Genomic DNA, 23,858 nt, shown 5'->3' with positions numbered 1-23,858 from the left:
CCCTCAAACCATAAAAGCCCTCGTGATTGAGGGCCGGGTCAGTCCGCTCCTATTTTGTATTGAGGGACGGGTCGAGTATGGTTAAGCATGAAAACTCAAGCCCTTAACCCGCTCCTTGACCCTCATTTTTTAGGGCCAAATGAAAGTCGGATCCCGATCTAATTATACTCGACTAATTTTTTTATTTTTTTGTGATTATTTATTTATTTTTTATCATACTTTGATTATGTATATCAATTTTAACTAAGTATATAAAACTAATTGTTATGCCTTTAGAAAAAAAATAAAAATAATAGATAAAGATGGTGGAAGATATGATATTCTTAAAACATTTATATTTTTCATACTTAACTATGTTGTTACTTGTTAGGTTGGATTTGCTTTTATGTATGACTTATATACATATAATTAAATCAATTACAAAAAATGCATATATTATGTTGTATTCTAATTTATCTACTATTAAAAACTAATTTAGTGATTTTTTTTTATACAACTTAGATAATTAAAATATAATACATAAATATAATATAAAATAACAATAAAACGTATGAGGCCCAAGTGAGGGCTTAATGAGGGCCGGGCTCATGCTTCAAAACCTAGACCCTAGCCCACCCTTTACAAGCATGAGGGTCGGGCTGACCCGCCCCTCAAATTTTGTGAGGGCCAACTTTTGAGGGCTTGAACATGCAATTTTGAAGGCGGGGCGGGGCGGGTTGAGGGCCAAACTATCACCCCTAGTTTGTGACTACAATCCAACCCGAATATCCAAAACTCAAATTATTTTAACAAAATTTATATTTTGATGCCTAAAAACTAGATAATTGCAAGTAGTGGGGGCGTGAGCGGAGGTGGAGAAGAGAATGAGAGATGGGTTTGTGGTGGGAGAGAGAGAGTTAGGTTTGGTTGATAAGGAATGAGGGAGAGGGAAGGAGAAATTGCTCGAGAATAAGGACAGACATAAACCAACCAAAATATTTTTTGGGCCACACACCCCTTGTCGGCCCAGAATGTTCACTCTGCTCACTTGATTAATTTATATATTACATTTATATATAAAAATGATTAAAATAATGTGTTTTTTTGTGTTTTTTTAATGGATATGGATATCCGAAATCCGACCCGAATCCGGATGGATCCAAATATAGTAAAAAGTTTTTAATAAAAATCCGACCCAAACCCGCTCAATTTCCAACTCTACAATAACATTTATGATTTGGGCTCCAGGCCCGTGGGCTGTGTGTGATTGTTAGTTGAAAATTGATTACATACACAGTCACATCAGTGATTTTGATTGTAAGGCTAAGTCCAATGGTCATCGCCACCAAACCAAAACAGCATAATATATACAGTTAGCAGGTTAGCATTTCCACAACCAATGGTTTTTCTTACAACCTCCAGCACCTTAGAGCATAGATTTTGTTTTTTTACTATAGCCGCCACTATTGTCAAAGTGTAGTTTAAAAAAAATAAAATTTCTACCACAGGCTACTAGATTTCTTCTACTAGCGTACTAGTAGACTTGACCCTATCTCGTTAAAACTGGTGTTATAGATAGATAAACTTATACCGATAGCGTTAGCGGGTTAGCGTTTTGAAGCAACATTAGATCATAATTTTCGTGATATTTGATGTTTTGATTAGCCTAAAACATGACAAATACATACTACATTACAGTTTTGACAGATTATAATGTTAACGTCCATAATCAATCAACATTCAAATATCAAATAGTTTCCATGACCTACTTGCATATCTCATATTATGTGCATCATCACAATACCCAATTGCCCACTGTCTAATAGACTCGCACTTTAATATAATAACGTGGAGATAATTCTGACCTCTAATATCGTTACAAGTGTCCTACACAAGTACACAACCTTAAAAAAACAACAAAAAACACCTTATAAAATGGCGGTTTATTTGGATAGAATAACTTCATTATTTCCTCCGCCTCTTTTCTCACACTTCTCCAAAAAGTTGAACAACAACAACGTTAGTAGAAGTAGAAGAAGAGAAGTAAGAGTTTAAAGGCAATGCCTGAAGATAATAATAAAACTGCTTCACTCACTTCATTTAAACTAAACGAGTCTACTTTTCTAGCTTCACTAATGCCTAAGAAAGAAATTGCTGCTGATCGGTTCATCGAATCAAATCCTCAATTCGATGGTCGTGGTGTCATCATCGCTGTTTTCGATTCTGGTGTTGATCCAGCTGCAGATGGTTTAAAACTCACGTCAGATGGGAAACCCAAAATTCTAGACGTTCTCGATTGGTATACATACATTTTTTTTTTTTTTAATTATGTTATTTTGTTTTAATATTAATAAATAAATAGTGTTGTTGAATTTCAGTACAGGGAGTGGTGATATTGATACTTCGAAAGTTGTTAAGGCTGATGCAAATAGTTGTATTACTGGAGCTTCAGGTTAGTGTAACTGTGTAAGCATAATGTGTTTGTTAATTAGTTGAATGTTAGATCGTAGTTTTATGTCGAGGTCTTTATGTCATGTAGGAATATCACTGGTTGTGAATCCTGCATGGACGAATCCTACTGGGGAGTGGCATGTAGGATGTAAATTGGTCTATGAGCTTTTCACAAGCAGTTTGACTTCCCGTTTAAAGGTAGGATTATGCGTCATTGTCATTGGATTTTTGTCTACTCTATGTATTAGTTCTCAATTATGACTAATCATGGTATGTGAACAGAAAGAAAGGAAGAAAAAGTGGGAGGAGAAAAACCAGGAAGCAATTGCAGAGGCTGTAAAGAATCTTGATCAATTTGACCAGGTTATTAGCATTAACTGGTTTTAGTTGTCTTTGTTGTACGTATGTTTCATTTTCGTTTTCAATCTCATGATTAGATCTGACTTGGTACTTCCTACAAAAGATGTTTCTCCACTTTCATTGTTATTAGAAAAATCATATAGGTTAGAAGCAGAAATTCTCTGAGAACGTGTACTGTCATATACAATGGCAATGAAGAGTTGACAATTGATGCCGAGGTTTGTCTAGATAGAAAAGATAGCCTAGGCACATCATATGGAGAAACACACTGGAGAAGTAGAGTTTCAGAAAGGTGGCAACTGCTTCTAGTTTAGATGCAATTTTGTGAGGGAAAAAGTGAAGAAGGATATCTATGTTAATAGTTATAGGTATTATGTGACAAATGATACACTACAAAAAGATGGAGATGGTCGTCAGATGGAGATGGTTATTAAGAACAAGTCTATCCTTTGGCTTCATTAACATTATGTTTATTCTGACAGAAGTATATTTATAGGCGAATATGTATGTATATGTATTTGCAAGTGTTGCCACTTCTTAAAAGTTTAAAACTTAAAAAGTATCTCAATTCTTAGGTAACTATTTATTTTCAATGGGATCAATTCTGATTTGAAACTTGCCTGTTCAGAAACATAAAAAAGTGGAGGATATCAGTTTGAAAGGGATCCGTGCAGACCTTCAAAGCAGGGTTGATTATCTTCGAAAGCAAGCTGATGTAAGTGGGTTAAGCTTAATCTTTCTTCAAATTGGCCTTGAATTTCTGGTGGTTTTGAGGTAATGAACTTGTTTCAATGTTTCAGAATTACGATGATAGAGGACCTGTTATAGATGCTGTCGTATGGAACGATGGTGATGTGTGGAGGGTTGCTCTTGACACACAGAGCCTTGAGGATGACTCTGAGTGTGGGAAACTGGCTGACTTCATTCCGCTAACCAACTATAGGTCTGAATGATAAGTATTATGTTATTTTTAAAGAGATGCACGTAGGTCAAGGAAAGCATTATTTTGTATGTTAATTAATAGTGTATATTCCCTTAATTGAGTGTGAATGTCTGATAGTAAACTTCTTATAAAGAAAGTAAGGGATAAGTTTGATTTTATGCTTACTTGGTTCCTATAATCATGCAGGATTGAACGGAAATATGGAATATTTAGCAAATTAGATGCTTGCTCCTTTGTCACAAACGTATTTGACAAGGGAAACATTTTAAGCATTGTAACAGATTCCTCCCCTCATGGCACTCATGTTGCTGGTATCGCTACTGCTTTCCATCCAAAGGTATGGGAGAGTATCGTTTTGACCAAAAGCTATTTCCTTTGCTGCCCATATGGTTGCCTCATCATTTTTGTTGTTTGTTTTTGTTTTTGTTTTCTGTTGTACGAAAGGAACCCTTGCTAAATGGAATCGCACCAGGAGCACAGGTTATATCTTGTAAAATTGGAGATTCACGCTTAGGTTCAATGGAAACTGGAACTGGTTTAACTAGAGCATTGATCGCTGTAGTGGAGGTAGATCTTCTGGTCATCTAATAATCTATGTTCTAAATTTTAAGGAGTTATTCCTGTTTTTGAACCATATCTTCATTAATATATTTTATCCACATCTATGTTTCCTGGTATTTCTTTTAAAATATCATCTTGCCCTTAAACCGAGATAAAATCCTTTCTTATGGTAATGCACTGGGTCCAAGCACTGTAACTTGTTTTCCATGCTGGAGTGTTTTTTTTTTGGTTGTTGTTTCTAAATTAGTCTTTTCCTCTCAAAGTTCTCAGTCCTTACATGATTCTTGATATGTTTCAAAGCCTTTGTGCTCTATAATGAGCTCAGAGAATGTTTTCCACGGGCATGAAATGGAATAAGTCAATAGGAAAGAATCAGTTCTTACTAAAGATTTTTTCCTCATTATTACATCTGAACAATGTCCATTATATCTTCTCTGCAGCACAAGTGTGATCTCATAAACATGAGCTATGGAGAGCCTGCAATGCTACCAGATTATGGTCGATTTGTCGACCTCGTGAACGAAGTAATAGTTTAGTCCTGTTTCTTGACTTTTAAAAAATTATTTTTGGGATAGCTATCTCAGTGATACCATTGGTGATATTAATTAGGTGGTTGACAAATACCGAGTGATATTTATCAGTAGTGCTGGAAATAGCGGGCCAGCCTTGACCACTGTTGGTGCACCTGGTGGGACTACATCAAGCATAGTAGGGATTGGTGCATATGTCTCTCCTGCCATGGCTGCTGGAGCTCATTGTATTGTTGAACCTCCTTCGGAAGGATTGGAATACACTTGGTACATCTTTTTATTTATGAATTCATGGACTTTTTGTGTAAGAATTGATTTGTGTGGACTGGAGAAAACCATTCTTGGCTTATTTGGGGTTTTTGTTTAGGCATTTACTTGAAATACTGGATACAGGTCTAGTAGAGGTCCAACAGCTGATGGGGATCTTGGCGTTTCTATCAGTGCTCCTGGTGGAGCGGTTGCTCCTGTACCTACATGGACTCTTCAGCGGCGTATGCTTATGAATGGAACTTCAATGTCATCTCCATCTGCTTGTGGAGGCGTTGCTTTGTTGATTAGCGCAATGAAGGTTCTCATGAAACACTCTATGTTTCCTTATGTTTTTATATGCTTGCCTGTCAGCCTGTGTAGATGGATGAGACTTCTAGCAAATGCCTTATTTCTATGCAGGCTGAAGGTATACCTGTGAGTCCATACAATGTTAGAACGGCTCTTGAAAATACAACAGTTCCAATAGGTGCTCTTCCAGAAGATAAATTATCAACTGGACATGGGCTTATGCAAGTTGACAAGTAAATTTTCTTTTATCTTATATGTATGTGTATTTGGTCCTTCATGCAAATTGAGTCCTTAATTGATTAATGACTAGCTACAATGATTGTATGGCAGGGCGTACGAGTATATTCAGCAGTGTAGAAATTCGCCATGTGTTTGGTACAAAATAACAATTAATCAAGTTGGCAAAGCTAGTAAGTTGGTTTTTTTTTGCTTTTTATGGCATCTAGCTCTATAATTTCTGCTATTAGAAGCTCCCACCTTTAATATGAAAACATACAATTTATTTGTTGATTAGTAGCCCATATTTCTGGTAGTCTTACTAGGATGAAGATGCTTTTTGTTTATCTCTAGTGTTCAATCAATCAACGCTAGCAGGCCTTTCAATATAACAACATTAATTGTTTTAGTAAGCTTCCTAGGGACAGTCAAACCCTCACTAAAGGTCTAGAGATTTTTGTTCAAATAACAGGCCCCTTTTAATTTGTGCTCTCGTTCTTCTGTTTTATTAATTTTTTCCACCCACATTACTATTCCACTTACCCATGTAAAGTTATTGTGCCACTAGTTATACCAATGCCATTACACGTAATCACAGAGAAAAATGCCAAAGCTCCTACCACAATCTCCCTTAAGCTGGAGCATACAAATCACATCTGCCCAGCTTGGAACACAACTAAGAAAGAACCACGAGCCAAAGGCTTCTTGAAAATGTCAAACAACTGATCCTCAAGTTAAAATGTCTATTCTCGTCTTCAAGACATGAATAAGGCTCCTTAGTATCTTTCCTGTTTTGAACTGTTGCTGTGTGTTTCGTGATACTGTTTTATTTTCTGTAAGTTGAGATTGTCAGTTCATGAGAATCATGCCTTATTTATTGCAGATCCTACATCACGAGGCATCTATCTGAGGGATCATTGCGCTTGCCACCAAACAACTGAGGTTGGTTACACAGTCCCTCAGTATTAATTTATTTTCACAAATGTAGTCCCACATGGGATGTGTGAAGCCTTGCAGTATAGTATAAATGTTCCTGGGCTTCTCCACTTATCACCAATTGGTTTTAAGTTGGATGCCCCAATGTTTAAGAACAAACAACCTAGGTAAACTGACTTCTTAGATCAGGTAGAATTTGATTTCTCCTTTTGTTGATTTTCTTTTTTTAACATTATGATGAAATTCATGATATGTGATATTAATTAGGAGCAATTCAACTTTCGGATCGCTATGAATTTTGGTCCATTTGAAGATTTGAGCGGCAATATTGCCACATGTGCATAGTAGGCTGAATGTGTTCCTTAATTGATAATGACATGGACTCAGGGGCCATCTCTTTGATAGACCTTCACAAAAGTTTCATGGCTAATAATCATCTATCAGGATGATATCTAATGTGATAAATAAAATAAACACCCAGTATTCTAACGAGAATATCCTCGTGATTTTATTTATTTATTTATTTTTCTGAAGGTGGTATAAAAATTTATTGGAATTTTTCTCTTACCGAAGAACTTGATATTAAGATTTTCAATTTTTTTAGATGTATCCTTACAAAGTACCAATCTTATCCTAATCCGATTTTTGGGGTGGAAGTCATGGGATTTTGAATATAGATTATAGAAAGTCCGTTTTTTGTAAAATTTACATGACCAAATGGACATGAGCGAAGATCATGAAATACTTGCAATATTTATGTGGTAAGCATTAATATTGATGCATTTGTAAATGTCCTTTTGAAATTCCCAAATATATCATGTGTATAAGCACCGTTCTGAGGATTGAAGATGGTGACATTGCGATTAAGGGATGATTAAGGAGAGAAATCTGTGCCATTTGACAAATATACACAACAACTGTAAAGTGTAAAGTGCATGATGTTTATACCATATGTGATACCTCAAGGGTATGTTTAGGAGGCGTGTCTTAATGTGTGACCAGTAGTTTAATCCCAACATTATGTTTATGCTTGAATATACCTTAGGAATATTACTGAGTGGCACCTATCCCAAAGAGGTCAATGTTATGCCTAGAGATTAGTCCATAATTGTTTCCAACAGCCCATGAAGCAACAAATGTTGACTACAAATTTAAAATCCAATTTCTACATAAAACTATCAAAGGATGTCATTTTTTAATGCAATTGAAATATTTTGTTTTTTTATGTTAGTAAAACAAATACATACGAACACTCATGCACACGCCCGAGCCAGCACATACAATCTCACATACAGTTATGTAATTTTCATGGATATTGTATTGTCTGCCATTTGTAAGCAGATACTGTCCTTTTGTTCTCTCTGTTGAAGAATGAATGATGATGGACTTTGCTCGCAATTGTTAACCTGGTACTCTTGCATAACTTTGTAAAAAGTTGGAGATACTGTTCTGGCATTCTTAACATATTTTTCTTTAGCAATTATCATCTCTACATTGGATGTTAATGATCCCTTTCTTGATTCTCTTGAGAAGCTAACTGTTCCCTCTTGGCAGTGGACTGTGCAAGTTGAACCGAAATTCCATGACGATGCAAACAATATGGAACAACTAGTTCCCTTTGAGGAATGCATACAGTTACATTGCACTGAAAATGCTGTTGTTAGGGCTCCTGATTTTTTGCTTCTCACACATAATGGACGTACTTTCAAGTTAGTTCACAACTTTGAATTTCTTTGATCCCAACTAGTCTGTAATCTGTATATTCAAGCATAAACGTAATGTTGTTCATTTTCAGCTGATTCTTAATTTTGTTTCTTTCTGTTGCAGCATCATTGTGGATCCGACCAGTCTTAGTGATGGTCTGCATTACTATGAAGTCTATGGAATAGATTGCAGGGCACCATGGCGTGGCCCACTTTTTAGAGTGCCAATTACCATAACAAAACCTATACTTTTGAAGGACTGCTCTCCTCTAATTACATTTTCAGGGATGTCATTTTTACCAGGTGATTCTCAGAATCTCAGTGCCATTCCTGTCAAATATTCTAGTTAGGCCCCCATGTACTCTTTGGTAAGAGAATTACTAGTGCATGATTCTTGTCTAATTTAGATGTTGTTCTTCTGTTTGTTGGTGTAGTAGTTTAAAAGTGAATGGTGTTGGCTGTAACAATAGAACTTCCATATTACCTCTACAATGTTGAGAACTTTATTATCATGAAAACCAATAATATTACTCATCACTTTCCTTTTCCGTGCAAGATCTCAGCATGGTAAGTATAGATTTGAGTTGTAGTGGAGAGTGGAAGATAATTGGTTGGAAGTAAATATAATTTGCTCTTAAATGGGCAGTTTGACCTAAGAAAAGTACCTTCTCCAACCTCTATATTTATTAAATGCCCACATCTCAAAGCTATTTTCACAATTATGGTAGGATAGTAATTTATTTGATTGGGTGGCTGGGAACCCACTTTGTAGAAGACTCAAGCTCCAAGGTTTTGTATTTGTTGTAAATTGATTATGATGCAACTGATTTATACACGCAAGAAGTAAAATAATTTTCTTCCTAAAGACATTTTGAGGTTTCCTTTTCTATATAGAATTTATTGATTGTAATTTTGGACCAGGTCACATTGAAAGGAGATTTGTTCAGGTGCCGCTTGGTGCTAATTGGGTTGAGGCAACCATGCGGACATCAGGGTTTGATACTGCTAGAAGATTCTTTGTAGACACTGTTCAGGTACAGAATGCCCTCAAATCATAGTTTTTTTTTTCATATTTGGAGGTTCCTTAACATGATTGCCTTCCAGATTTGTCCTTTGAAGAGGCCTATTAAGTGGGAGAGTGTTGTAACATTCTCATCTCCTTCAGCTAGCAGCTTTGCTTTCCCAGTTGAAGGTGGTCGTACAATCGAATTGGCTTTAGCTCAGTTTTGGTCAAGTGGTATAGGTAGCCGTGAAACAACTAATGTGGATTTTCAGGTATTTGTTTGCTGTGGGTTCTCTCTCATTTTCCTTCTTTTTAGGTTAATCATTGAAACGGTTTATCATTTTATTCTTGCAGTAGGAAACTTTTATCTGCTTCTGTTGCCTCTAATTATCCTTGGAAAGTACAAAGTATATGTGCTAGTGGTTATACAATCTACCTTTTAGGTTATTTTTATGGAATTGAATCAGATGGTTGTTGTTTGACCTAAAATTTAATGTTGTTTGGTATGCTTTGCGAGCGTTTAACCCTCTTTTGGATAACATTATTGTTGAAACTTGTCTTGTAGTGTACAATTGATCGTGTATGGCATTAATATTCCTTAATTAACTTTCATTGGAGATCTTAGATTGAAAGAACAAGGACATTTGGAATTCCTTAATACGAGAGATATAAAAGATTTGTCCTGGGCAGCTGTAATTTTGGTTTTTGTATGACATTCTTAGATTGTTTTTCATGGGATAAACATCAATAAAGAAACAGTAGTGCTTGATGGAAGTGACGCCCTGTGAGGATTGAAGCTAAAGCTCTATTATCATCTGAAAAACTTGTTCCTTCTGCTACTCTTAACAAGGTATATTTGGTCTTCATAGCAACAGATGTCTCTGGTCTTGCACTCACATCAGGTTTATTCGATCCAATTGATAGGGATCATTTGTTGTTTACTTTTGCCACCTCTGGCTTCTTTGCTTTGCAGGTAAGGGTTCCATATCTGCCTATTGAGAGTAAACTAAGCGCTCTTCCAGCAGATCGTGACAAATTACCCTCTGGAAAACAAATTCTAGCTCTAACATTAACGTGGGTTCCTACATTGTGATACATGTGTTTGATTTATCTTCCATTTCATTCCTGATCAGTGATTCATATTTGATTTCATCCATCAGTTTATTGCCCATTAGCCATATCATAATGTACTTCTATTATTGGTTACCTGCAGTTACAAGTTCAAATTGGAAGATGGAGCTAAAATAAAGCCTCGTTTCCCATTATTGAACAATCGCATATACGACACAAAATTTGAGTCCCAGTTTTATATGATAACTGATTCAAATAAGGTACGTGATGAGTACTGTATTCTAGTTTGTCTTGAGGGATATTCAAAGTATGCATGAATTCAATAACTCAAACTTCTCATATATGTCTGACTATATCGCAACTGCAAATACAATGCAAATGCTACTCTCAGTTTGATCCATACATCTTATTTTCTTTACTTTTTACCCAAATTTAATTTGAAAATAAACGTTGGTGAGTTACTTTCAGCAATATGTGTGCTCCAAAAGCACTCCGTAGTGGGAGCTTTTGTTTTGGCCTTGAGCATAGTGTCCCCTTGTTACGCAGCCACATGATTAATATCAATGAATGGAATACCAATATCTGATTTGGTTTGTTAATATATATTTGCATGTAGTGAGTTGTTTTTTGAAATAATTCCATATGAAAGATACAAACCCCTACTGTAATTATACAACTATATAGAACTCTCATAGTCTTGAATGACTGATGGAGTTTATCCACTTGTCATTGCAAATCTGATTCTGTCCTCAATTTCAAATACAGCGTGTACATGCCATGGGGGATGCCTATCCAAATGCAGCAAAGCTTCCCAAGGGTGAATACAACTTACAACTGTATCTACGGTATGCCTTAATTAGCAAAGAAGTACAATCATTCTGTGCTTGACTCTGTATACATGTATTTCTGATCTTGTCCGTTGGGTGAGTATGTTTGTGTTGTCAAAATGCGAGTGCAAGTCATGTTTTCCATCACTAGATACTGCAATTTTTCAATAAGTTCATCAGCATCTGTTGTTTTGTGAACTCTGATATTTTGCTAATTTTTGTAGATTTGCAGTTTGATACAGTATTAAACTAGTCTCTGTGCTTCCAGTCTGATTGGAAGTGACAAGTGATAACAAGGAAACCATCTATTATCAAGACTGAACATTAAATCTGTCTCCTAAAATATGGTTTTGTTTGAATTGCTTTCAATTTCCAATTTAAATTTAAGGAACTGCTACAACAGAGAATACCAGGTTTGACTTTTCTGTCTGTGAACATGTAATCATGTGCATAACAAGATATGATAGTATTAATATTGATTTTTATTAATCAAAAAGAGAAAAAAACATGTAATCAAGTGTAAACTTATTTGTGGCAATTTAATTTTGTTAATTTTAAAAATTATGTTTACTGTGTTATAGGCATGATAATGTGCAATACTTGGAGAAGATGAAACAGTTGGTCGTGTTCATTGAAAGAAACTTGGAGGAAAAGGTAGAGTATTCTGTTCTCTCATGAATTTAACTTGTTGTCTCTGAGCAACCTATACATCTTTACACAGAATACCTTCATCTGTTGTATTTAATCACTGTGTGCTAGTCTGCAAGATGTCTTAGCTGCACAGTGTTAGTCATCTTGATTCACCATTTATAAAGCTTGTGCAGCTGTATGCCTGTATTTAATTAAGTTTCTTAGAAGACCAAGTTAATGTGTCCAGAAGAACTGTGGCTTATTTGTCATTTATGGTGGAAGAAACAAATATATCTCATTTTGAGTTTCGAGGTAGATGTCCCACTACATCAGACACTACATTTGCCACAGTTACTTATTAGGAATTCTGAGATGAAAAAGAAAATGTTTATAGAAAAAATGGACATTATGTGGAATCCTGTCACGTGTCAACATTCAACATATTAACTTGAGAGACGGCTTTAAACAATCCTTGAACTAGCTTCCTGAAATGGCAATGATGAAGAGTTTCTGAGGATCTATGGCACGGGATACCTTTATAGGTTCTCTAAAGGATAACCTTTTCATCAAAGGTTGTATTAGTCTATTAGTCAAATTGCATTTCGGGGCCTATATAGAATAGGCATATTGTTATTAAACCATTTCTAATGTCATCCATTTAGAAAGAAAGTCAGTTAGAACGAGCATCCTGTGTTTTCATCAATTTCATATGTATTCCCTAAATTATGATCTAGACTGTGAGTAAAAGATTCCTAATTCAACAACAGAAATTTCCACTTTAATGTAATTGTTCAGTGAAGTGCTACTGCACATGATGTATATTCATGTATATCTAACCGCAAGGAGACTATTGTTAGAAATGATGCATCTGTTGTATTTTAGTTGGTATTTAAGTCTTATACTTAACTTCCAGTTGCTATAATGAATGTAGGACTTTATCCGTCTGAGCTTTTTCTCTCAACCAGATGGACCAGTGATGGGAAATGGTACCTTTAAATCATCAGACTTGATTCCTGGGTAGGTTTAATTACCTTACTACTTTGGTCTTAATTATCTCCTGATGACAAATTCTGCATGCCCTCACACTATACATTTTTTTTCTAGAGCTTTGGAAGCATTCTATGTGGCCCCACCAACCAAGGACAAGCTTCCAAAGGTATATCTTTATATATAATAACCTATATTGTACTAGGAATTATAACAAGCACGTTCAGATATATAACAATCCTTCTAATCAACCTTTCCAACCGCCCCTTTGGTTTCGCTTGGTGGGTCGGACACGCTATATTCAATGTTTTTTGCAGAATTGTCCAGCAGGATCTGTGTTGCTCGGAGAAATTTCTTACGGAAAACTATCATATGGTGTTAAAAAGGAGGAAAACCCAGTAAAGAACACTGTATCTTATCTGGTGCCACCAACTAAGGTTGTAATATTTCTGCCTATTCTTTATATGCCTCCATTAAGCATTTTGGTAGATGTCATCGTACCCTGAATTCTCAGTGAACTTAACGGACCAAAAAGAAGAAAATAAATTAAAAAGTAAAATCAGAGAGGCCCTCAGGCTCCATTTGGAGATAGACAATTTTCCAAGGAAAGAAACCATGGACCATTAAAACCTAAAGTTTGAAGAGTAACATTAGAATGGTTTCGGAATTATACGTGCAAACAATTTTTCTCTGTAAACAAGCACAAATAGTTATTAGTGTCTATAAATTCATTAACATACATTAAGACTGTCTGAAATTCATCTAAATTTACCAAGGATATTTAAGCCACCAAATTCTCAACCTCTGCATCCAACTTGTTTTCTTCATTTTCCTTGAGCATTGCATCTATGGATTCATCTCCGTACATTACATGTCCGTGGAATCTGTAATATTTCACCTTTATGTCCATCAGACAATGAATTCTGTGTCAATTGAAAAATTAATCCTAAAGTCTTCTTTATGAAGAAATAGGATTGTCAGTTTATATCTAACCTTTGAAATCCTTAACTGCAAATTTGGATGATAAAAGGGATAATGTCAAGGATTTCCAGTGCTCCCCCATCGTTGAGAATTAAAGGAAACTAATTTCCAAACCTCACATTTCCAAACCTCACATTGTTTTGGGCATCATTTTGATGTTCATTGATTGACCAAAATCCATCATCTCTTTTTCTATCACAATTTACGTTCTTATAAAATTCTAAAGGAATCACTGGCGTTATTGTCTTTCTTTGAAACATCACCAATTACATGCCTTCTTCATTTTCTTTTTTCCTTTCTAATTTCTAATTCCTTTTGAGTTTTTCTTTTTAGGTTGATGAAGACAAGGAAAAAAATTCTTCTTCTACATGCAGCAAGAGTGTGTGTGAGCGTTTGGGAGAAGAGGTATTCAAATTTTAACAATATACAGAAGTGCATGTTTTGCTATACACAATTTTCATTGATCACGTGCGAAATTCACAAGAGTATCAGTCCACTACTTCTGATCACATTGTTTGTGCATGCTGTTTCTATCTTATTGCATATGACATCACATTATGGTTAGAGAAATCTACTCTTTCTTGGAAAGACCATCTCCAGAATCGTAAAGCTTGAGCTGACTGGTTTTCAGTGTGGGGTCATTTGAGTAAAGATTCACTAATGTCTTAGCTATCTCACTCATATATCCTGTGGTGATAGTCAAGTCAGCACACAGAAAATTAGTTTGATTACAAGTAGTTTATGTGCAGAAAGTAGTTTTTATGATCTTAATGTCTTTGCTACCAAAACATTGTAGAAAGCATATGTATGCAATTTAGTTTGGATGCTCACGGGATATATTGCTTTAGCATGTTTTTGTTCTTAGTTCTCACTCCCTAAATGAAAATGTTTAGAATTCAGGCATTACTACATGATATTACCAACATTGCCACCACTTAACAAAACATGGGGTGCAACACTAGGGTGTAGACTCTTGAATTAGTGTAATGGCTGCATGAGCGTTTAAAACTAGTGTGTTGTGGAAGCCTGTTTAAAACTGACACTGGTGTTGCCAAAATACATTCATACTTATAACCATAGTACAAAATATTGCGATATTTCGTGATATCTGTCGAAATTTCAGCAAGGGATACATAAATATTGCGATATGTTTAGAGATATATAAGACTACAAATATCGGCAATATTTCGATGATATTTACGATATTTAGAGATATTTGGCAATATTTTGTTTTGATAACAATTTTATTTAATATTTACCATTATATTTCAAATAAATATAAATAACATATCATATCATGATATATCAAGAAATATCTACGATATTTGTCGATATTTTGGATATATCCACGATATTTGCATATAAAACAAATTAAAATATCCCCAAAGGAGGAGATATATCCATGATACATATCAAGAAATTGAGTATCGATAAATACATATATCCCGATATTTTATACTATGCTTATAACATTATCGTTACTGTCTGAGTGGATCTTCCTTTGGCCAACACCTCTGAAATGGTAAGTTAGCTACAAACACAGTTATGATTTGTAGTAACATGGAAGCCACTCATTAAAACTTAAGTTCTATAAAAACTGTTACAACTTTATTAAAGATTTGCATTTAAAGAATTTCCTTTGTTTTGAATAAATCTTTTTGATCTTGTGGCACATCTTAAGCTCCTAGAGGATGTACGAATAGTGATTGCGAAACAATAAGGGTTTCAGTTCTTGTCATCTTGTATGGCAAATTAATGCCTTATTACTTCTCAAATCAGATTTGAGATATTTTATTTCCTTTTTGATATCTGAATCGTGATCATTACGTGTTAAAGTTCTCATTTTTTTTTTTTTAATGGGAAGCCCATGCTATTATCTACTGTCAATCAGGTTCGTGACACAAAGATCAAGTTTTTGGGAAGCCTGAAACAAGGCACTGAAGAAGAACGCTCCGAATGGAAAGAGTTGTGTGCTTCTCTCAAGGTAAATATTCTTCTTCATTCAATATCATTGGAAATACAATGAGTATCGATTAATATAGAAAAACCTACTCTTTCACCTATGGGGAAGTTCCTAAATATATTTGCAATAGTTTCTGGCTTTCTGTTAATTTGGATTCTGAGGTTTCTGATGGCAGAAGTGCATGAACTTTTGTACTCCAGATCTTTCTGTCTGTGCACATGTTCCATTGTTGTGGGAGAATTTTCTATTTTTTATTTAGGGGAAGTGGGTTGTGGGAGGAGTGTATTACTATATTTGCAAATTCCACTAAGTGTTCAAGCACTCCCTTAATGTGTACCACTGGATACAAATCTGGTTTCATTGACAGCCTAATATTGCCCTTAGTGGTTATTATGATGCATTCTGCAACATAAGGCAATGATATTTTTGAGGCGGAATATAATTGCCTGCTTTCTAAAGGATACAATTTAAACCTCCACAAGTCACTCTAACTTGGTGAAAACTTAAAACTGTTATTCTCATATATGGAGCTTTGAAGGTTTGATTTGTAATCAGGGATGTTCCCAGATCAAAATCTCTCTGGTTTATTGATCATCAGGACATTTTTGCTCCTTTGGGCTAGAACTTTTATCATAATACCTTATTACCATCACCGTCAAAGAGAATTTCTTTGGTTTCTTTTGCATTCCGAGTACCCAAGTATTACGCCATTGTCATACTGATTATGACTTCCTTTTGCAGTCTGAATACCCAGATCACTCACCATTGCTGGCTAAAATATTGGAGTCCTTGGTTTCTCGAACTGGTGATGAAGACAAGATTCACTATAACAAAGAGGTAATTTCCACTCAACATTAAAAGTTCTTTGGAAATGCTTCGCTCCAAGTGTAGATGAAGTCAAATAAGTTGTCTTTTTTTAACTCGCCGTTGGTCTTATAATTTCTTATCCAGTTCCGATTTTCTTTATTAAGCTATACTTATATGTATGTTCCTTTTCATATGAGTTTTAATTGCAGGTTATTGATGCGGCAAATGAGGTAGTTAATAGTATTGACAAAGATGCGTTGGCAAAATATTTTTCAGTGAGAGTTGATCCTGAAGATGAAGAAGCAGAGGTATGTGTTCAGTTGACGAATTACCTTTAATTTTCTAAAGAACCTTTGACTTCTATGTCTGTTGCTGAAAGGGTCATCGCCTGTATTTGGTAACAAGCATGACAAGCATATGTAGCTATTATTTCATTTTCTTTGTATTATTATTAATTCGTTCTTGTGTGTGTGAATGGAGTGTTTATATTTCCTAGAGCAATGCCATTCATATGTACTATTGCCTTCATTATGTAGAAAACTAGGAAGAAGATGGAGGCAACACGTGAACAGTATACAGATTCACTATACAAAAAAGGACTAGCACTTGTGGAGATCGACTCTACTAAGGTGGGAATGACTTTCTCTACTTTTATTATTATTGTGATTGTTGTATGATTTTTCACTTAATTCTTCTCAAGACCAGTTTGCGGCAAAGTTGCCTGGTATTGTAGTCTTAATTTTTAGGTTTATTATTATCTATTTTACCTATTTTGAAATTTTGCGGCATTTGTTGTTGTGCATTATAGCTTCGGTGTAGAGTTTCCCACTGCATAGCCTTTTCTAGGTATTAGGTAGAGAATGATAATTAGAGGTCCCAGATAAGACTAAAATATAACAAAATTATGGACCTTAATTCAAGCTTTGGTTTTACTATTTCCTCCTTGAACAATAGAATGTCTAAAAAAACCCGATGATTTTTTTATGTTGTTTTTCCTTGCTCTGGGGAAGTCCTTTGTCATGTTGTGGTGTTTGAGAAAGGGCATTTTCAGTGGTTAAGTTTCTATATTTTTCAGGGTGAGAAGACGCCAATTGAAGATGCAATTGCAGCAGTAGATGATTCAAGCAAGGACGGTGAATCTGGACCAAAATCCTGCAATCGTCCAGATTTGTTTGAGGAGAATTACAAAGAGCTGGAGAGATGGGTGGATATGAAGTCATCCAAGTATAGCATGCTCTTAGTGGTGCGTGAAAGACGGCGTGGAAGGCTTGGAACAGCCTTGAAGGTAACTTTCATAATCAATGCCAGATTATGACTTGGGGAGTTCTATTATACAAGAAGTCTTTTCCAAATGCAAACCAGCATAATGGAGAATCCAATTTCTGTTTTCCGTTTTTGCATTTTCTAATGGCCATTCAGTACCCATTTTTTCATTGTTGGGTTTCCATTTGTGACAAGATGAAGAGCAGGGAGAGAACAACTTTTATCAAACTAATTTGTTATTTAATATTATTTATTGGAACAGGTACTGATTGACATGATCCAGGATGACGGAGAGCCCCTAAGAAAAAGCTTTATGATCTAAAACTTTCTTTGATAGATGAGATTGGATGGAGCCATCTGGTATCTTATGAGCAGCGGTGGATGCAAGTACGCTTCCCTCCAGGCTTGCCATTGTTTTGAGTGCTTATTCGAAATAAGTATCAACTGCAACATTTGATGGTGAAACACCACTTTATGACATTTTATGGTAAATCAACGAAGGCTCCCTCATTACCATCTTCTGATTATTAGTTTTCAGTTTAGAGTTGATCCCCAAGAGTGCGACATACAAAACATGGTTCAGTCCGCAAGAAATGTTGAAAGCGTGTAATCTGGATTTATTTTTGGTCAACTTTTTCTGATTCAGTTGGCCGCTTCAATTCCTTAGAACATTGCAAAAAGTTTAGCGTTACAATCATAAAGGCTTCGATTTTTTTCTAAGTAAACATCATTAGAATTCATCCACTTCAATTGTGTTCCACTGTTCTACTCTGATTGACATTTTGGCATCCTGCCCAAAACGGTGCATGCCTTTACTTACATTCATCATTCATTAAAGTTTCATAAAACAAAGTTTTTCACTTGCACATTTTGCTTATAGCCTTTATAGGATTGTTCTGAGCACCAATTGTTATAAGGTGACGGTCGTCTATCTAGAAAAAAATTCATAATGCATGCACTATGGTCTACGCATGTAAGTGATAGTATTCTCTTGGACCATTTTGCCATGAGACTGCAGTCACTGCACTGAGTGCATAAATGTTAAAATGACGGCCACCTCCGAAGTCAGATCTAGGAAACTGCCAAACGAATAACGTAATTGTGCTGAGATTCAATAAACAAAATTGTGGTGCATTTCAATGCAAAAATTAGTGGTGCACATTGAAAATGAAAGAGAAGGTGATGCGCGGTGAAGTATGAATGTATAATGCAAAATATCCAACAGGACCTGATTTAAAGTGATGATACTGTTACTAAGCCGAGTTGAACAAGATTAGAAGACAACTCGTTTGTCAGTAACAATTCAGATTGCACCGTTGGGCCATGGTGATACACTTTGGGGAGTACCATGAAGCGGTATAGGTGAATGTCATTCTTTATAGGGTACCCTTCTTTATACACTACTCTGCGTCTCTGCTACTGTAATAAACTCTAGCTGAACAAGATTTCAGGAATTTTGATGCTGTGTTTGCTTTTACAAACAACACGGTCTGCAAGAATGGTACGGACGGGCACAAATGCAAATTCAAATACGCCTTCATATAGCTATTACTAAAAGTAGTGAAGGCCATTCGTATAGCATATTTAAACTGAACAAGATTCAAGAAATTTAGATGCATTCAATTTCTGTTCTGTTACAAAAGACACAGAGACAACAGTATGTAAGAACCAGAAGGGCACATATGCAACAAGTATTTGCCTCGTATACCATTTGCAATCACAGAAGGGTCTACAAATGCAATGGCTGCAAGCCCAACGGGCCGAATTTCTGACTGGGTATTACCTAATGCTCCTTTTCTTGGCTCGTCTCTGATGGCACTCCATTTTTGGGCTTTGCAGGAGCTACTTTGGCAGGGGTTGAACGTTCTGCCTGAGAGGACTTTAAAAGTAAATTCATAATTTTTGTTACAATTCCCAAGGCAGCTGCTGTGAATGCGATTCCTTTCCACGAGGAAAAGAGAGACGACCATTGAACTAACTTTAAAAGACCCATAACAAGCAGGCATGACCAACATACAACAACCTGTCTCCAGAAAAGAAGACATTGAGTATTTGCACATCTTAGATGACCAAAAAACTGGAGTTTGCAAGTTATCTACCAGTAAAGACTTTTTAGGTCGACCGATGTCTTGAAAATCTTGGTCGCCAAATGTGTCCTCCACCAAATGTTTGTCCAACAAAGCATCCTAACAGAAAAAAGGAAATCACAAAGCAAATGAATTCAACCTAAAGAGAAGTAAAAAAACTGCTTTCACCACACTTGTAATTGATAGATAATTATTAATAAGTAGTTTGTTCCTTTCCGTTTGAAAAAAAAAAAGAAATATGATACTAATACATGCCTTAGCCACGAATACATCCTTACACCATTGTGCAACGCCATCATCAGTCTCAGGCAATTCCTTCATCAAACGTCGCTTGATATGCACATGAACCTGAGGGAAGAAACAACTTTTAGCAGGTGCAATGAAATAATTGGTTCAAAAGTTCTCAACAAAATAAAACCACCAGAGAAAATTCATATATCATAGACAATTTTAAGACCAGCATTAGTCTTCCTTGTTCTCTCTTCTCCACAGTAAACACGGCAGAAATCTGACTAATTAAATAGTTGTTATGCCAGATGAGGGTGTTAATGATCAATTAGATTATTAAGTACATTTTTTTGTTTCTTTTTCTTGGTTGTTTTTTTTGGTCACCACGACTTGATCCCATGACCAACTTGTTGATAGTCAACCATTACCAACGGATCAATGGGGTTGTGGCTATATGTCTGAATCCACACAAACCGTAAGTAACTTGACAACAGGTTATTACAGAATGCACCTAACCAAAATTAAACAACGTGATAGAATTTTAGAAACCATCCAATTGCTAAATATTCTTTCAGACTTTACTAGCTTACCACGGACGGCTGCCCTTTCAATATTCTCAGCATTGTAGGTGAAGGCTGATTTCTGGGAATAGATACAGTTACATCATATATAGCCGGAACAAAAGAGCGCATATTGCTTACAGCTGAAACAAAACCCTAAAAATAAAACGAAACAAAAATGTGTCATAGAACAAGTACCATAATTTAAAAAGTAAAAAAAATTTACATACATTCAAAAACTCTTCCAGAATTTATCTATAAGAGTTGTTTGCCCTATTATCGAGGACTAAGCCCCTCCTAAAGTTGAGTGGTGTTCCGTACCCCAAATCAATATTGGAAAACGACTATACTGCTCATCAAGGAGAATTAGCAAATAGGGCAAAAGTAATGCATGAAACAGGCCTATGGTCCACCTTCCCATCTTAGTTTATCAAAAGCTTATTTTTAAAATCATCAAACCTTCTTGAATTATGATAAACAAAAGTAGCTAGTCACAACACACAAGTATAATGTTAAGATACATTAATACAAATAGACAAGATTATTTGTTCTTTCTTAGCAGAAACAGAAGGGATAACTAACGAGAAAAAATCAAGAACTCATCTCCTATTTCTTTACTAGCCAAAGATGCAAGAAGAACAAAACCTTCGTACGAGGAATCAAGACATTTCTAGGCACAGGCAACCCTGTTGAAGCTGCATATTCTTGGGCTGCCAAAAGCTTGGCCTCTGTGAATCGAGTTCCCTCCACAAAAAGGGCCAACCAAAAGGGACGGGGGAAATCTTTTAGACGCTGAAGTCCATTCTGCAGTAGACAATTTAAGTGGATCTTCAATGAGAACCCAGTGTGCATATATTGACCTATATAATTACATGTTATTATAATCTCAACCAGTTGTATTTTATGTTCTGAACACTGTAATTACATGTTAACCTACCTTCAAGGTATTTTCATCTTTGGCCCAGTTTCTTTCAAGAAAGACGTATTCCGAAAACCACATTGACCAACCAATGACCTGCATGGATCAACCACAACTTGTATGTTCAAAATCAAAGACTACTCAGACTCCAACTACACCCGAAAGAATATTAAGGTTGAAAGCACAGGCAAGCATACCCAGCTGAAATTTTCAAACGGACTTCAAAGGGAGAGGGGGAGGAAAATGGATACTGGGATAACATGGATGTTTTATCATACTCGCATAAGGCTTGATGGTTGTCATGGCCAAAGACCAGGGCACACTTTAGTTGGCCATGATGGGTATCCATACAAGGAACTGAAGGAAGTAATGAAATCTTACAAAAAAGTACCATGTTTCTTCAAACTAATAGTAATATCCTTTGTAATTTTAATCACCAAACAAAAAAAATATCTAATCTAAGGCTCTGTATAACACTCATAAAATAAATGAAACTCACCGGAAGGAACTTTAATTGTTTCTTCATCACAGCTAATGCACTGCCAAGGCAGCCTGAACGCTGTCAAAAGTAGATAGGATTACTAATTATTTCCTCTATTATAGGAAAATATTAAAGAATTGGTTCCAGAAGAGATGGAATGCAAGGCGTGCATGAAATCAAATTCTCAATTCTGATATCAGACTGTTATCCCTATTGTGTGCTTACAGATGCAGATACATACATGTGTAATGCATTTATTTTATTTATGTGATATATCGTACATCCTATGTGACTTATCTAAGAAGTAAAAGTTATTCACCTGAGCTAAAACCCATCCAACAAGCCAATCAATGTCGCTTTTGTGATTGCAAATGAGCAGGGCATGCTCCTTACCTGCAAAATTTACCATTACTCACACACATTACTTCTTATCAGAATCTCTCACAAATATACATTAGTTGATGCATGCTAGAAAAACTATATGTAAACAACACTTCTATTAAACTAAGACAGTATCCTGGCTTACCCATTAACTTAAACTCTTCAGGATCCATGTATACTTGGACCTGCATCCAAATGATTCATAAATGATCCAAATGATTTTCCAGCTACTGATAAATCATTTCTACCTCTTAATTCCAACAACTAAAATCAACAAAATACAAGAAAAAAAAAAAAAATTCACCTTAACATGAGCCCACCAATCAATAAGCCAAACAAGTTCCAACCAAAGCAATTCAGCCACTTTTCTATTAATCTTCCTATAACTACTTTTCGACACCGGTCGAATAAATACAAAACAAATTGCCTAACAAAACAAACAAATTAGCATAATTCCAACATTATAAACATGGCCCAAGTTTCAATTAATGATCTTTATTACAAAATTCAACAAAACCACTCAAATTTAACGTCAGAAAGTGGGAAAAAAGTAGCTGAAGAAGAAGAAGAATGAGTTTTACCTGAAGAAGATTGACAATTAGGCCAGAGAGAAGGAATAGAAGACCTAATGGAAGAACCACTGCTGCAGCTGCGATCGCCATGAGTAACTTTTTTTTTTCTTAAAAATGAAAACGAGGCATGGCCTAAAAAAAATTTATGAATTAATGAGGTTATTGAATCGATGCTTCCTGTTTTTGTTTGTTGATAGTTGGCAAAAATAAGTCTGTCTCTGCTTTTAAGGCCGCTTTCTATATTTGTCCAGTCATCAAATCTACAAACTCCCAATCCTAGCTGGAAAATAATATATTTTTAAACCGTATCAAATTATGACACGTGGAATAAATCTTACTATATTAGAAAAATATGGAGTAGGAAGAATAGTGTTTTAGTGTCACATTTGTATCCGTCATAAGGGCAAAATGATAATTATCTAATTTTCAAAGACTTAAAAAAACCAAAATTGATAGCATAATGGTAAATATTTGAATATTTAAGTCTTAAAGATAAAAACGGTGGGCCAAACATAATAGTGTCCACACATTATTATTTTTTTTTTGTTATTTTTGGGTTTTTTTATCTTTTCTATGGACTCCACTAAAATAAAATAATTAAAAAAATAAAAAAAAAATAAACTGTGTTTTTTTCTCTCTCCAACTGTGAGCTCTACTTATTCTAAATGTTTTTTGCTCACGTGCTGTTTGCTAGTTATAATAAAAAACGAGTTCATTTACCCGAGGATATTCTCATAGGGACGAGATCCAAGACCATTGGATGGTCCAACTTTTTTGTTTTTGATTTTCAGACCGTTGGATCACGGAACCCTCATCTATTCTCGTGGTAGCCCAGGCTGAAACAAACAAAATGATAAGGGG

The 23,858-nt window shown here is 35.5% G+C and overlaps 2 protein-coding genes across 2 annotated transcripts; one reads left to right on the top strand and one right to left on the bottom strand.

The window, feature by feature from the left end:
* The first annotated feature begins 1,939 nt into the window (after nucleotides 1-1,939).
* On the top strand, nucleotides 1,940-18,513 carry LOC147485168 (tripeptidyl-peptidase 2-like). The gene is given in 35 exon segments (XM_086573255.1): nucleotides 1,940-2,278; nucleotides 2,358-2,431; nucleotides 2,519-2,628; nucleotides 2,713-2,793; nucleotides 3,419-3,505; nucleotides 3,591-3,733; nucleotides 3,920-4,070; nucleotides 4,178-4,300; nucleotides 4,735-4,818; nucleotides 4,904-5,091; nucleotides 5,218-5,392; nucleotides 5,494-5,615; nucleotides 5,713-5,792; nucleotides 6,482-6,540; nucleotides 8,089-8,243; nucleotides 8,362-8,540; nucleotides 9,159-9,271; nucleotides 9,342-9,512; nucleotides 9,963-10,017; nucleotides 10,020-10,090; nucleotides 10,214-10,314; nucleotides 10,454-10,571; nucleotides 11,077-11,156; nucleotides 11,720-11,792; nucleotides 12,700-12,785; nucleotides 12,873-12,924; nucleotides 13,073-13,192; nucleotides 14,070-14,141; nucleotides 15,628-15,720; nucleotides 16,441-16,536; nucleotides 16,716-16,814; nucleotides 17,043-17,135; nucleotides 17,582-17,791; nucleotides 18,032-18,062; nucleotides 18,065-18,513. Coding segments are annotated over 35 exon segments (3,909 nt in total). The 5' UTR covers nucleotides 1,940-2,039; the 3' UTR covers nucleotides 18,190-18,513.
* Nucleotides 18,514-19,368: 855 nt separating this feature from the next.
* LPAT2 (lysophosphatidyl acyltransferase 2) lies at nucleotides 19,369-23,269 on the bottom strand. The gene is made up of 11 exons (XM_086573256.1): nucleotides 23,007-23,269; nucleotides 22,730-22,852; nucleotides 22,571-22,610; nucleotides 22,364-22,437; nucleotides 22,063-22,122; nucleotides 21,582-21,659; nucleotides 21,290-21,448; nucleotides 20,675-20,800; nucleotides 20,112-20,204; nucleotides 19,869-19,955; nucleotides 19,369-19,792 (listed from the first exon to the last, which is right to left on the bottom strand). Exons 1-11 carry the CDS (start codon nucleotides 23,085-23,087, stop codon nucleotides 19,553-19,555), a joined length of 1,161 nt encoding a protein of 386 aa, XP_086429382.1. The 5' UTR covers nucleotides 23,088-23,269; the 3' UTR covers nucleotides 19,369-19,552.
* Nucleotides 23,270-23,858: the final 589 nt, after the last annotated feature.

This window comes from Coptis chinensis, chromosome 7 (assembly GCF_015680905.1).
Source record: "Coptis chinensis isolate HL-2020 chromosome 7, ASM1568090v1, whole genome shotgun sequence".
NCBI classification, from domain to species: domain Eukaryota; kingdom Viridiplantae; phylum Streptophyta; class Magnoliopsida; order Ranunculales; family Ranunculaceae; genus Coptis; species Coptis chinensis.
This window is presented reverse-complemented; position numbering and strand designations above follow the sequence as displayed.

What these genes read in the sequence shown, in the direction of transcription:
- LPAT2 (XM_086573256.1), bottom strand. Translation starts at nt 23,087, where the DNA reads ATGGCGATCGCAGCTGCAGCAGTGGTTCTTCCATTAGGTCTTCTATTC. An exon ending in ATTGGTGGGCTCATGTTAAG is followed by an intron (nt 22,611 to 22,729) that starts GTGAATTTTTTT and finishes ATTTGGATGCAG; the next exon opens with GTCCAAGTATACATGGATCC. An exon ending in TCTTGATTCCTCGTACGAAG is followed by an intron (nt 20,801 to 21,289) that starts GTTTTGTTCTTC and finishes TTTTATTTTTAG; the next exon opens with GGTTTTGTTTCAGCTGTAAG.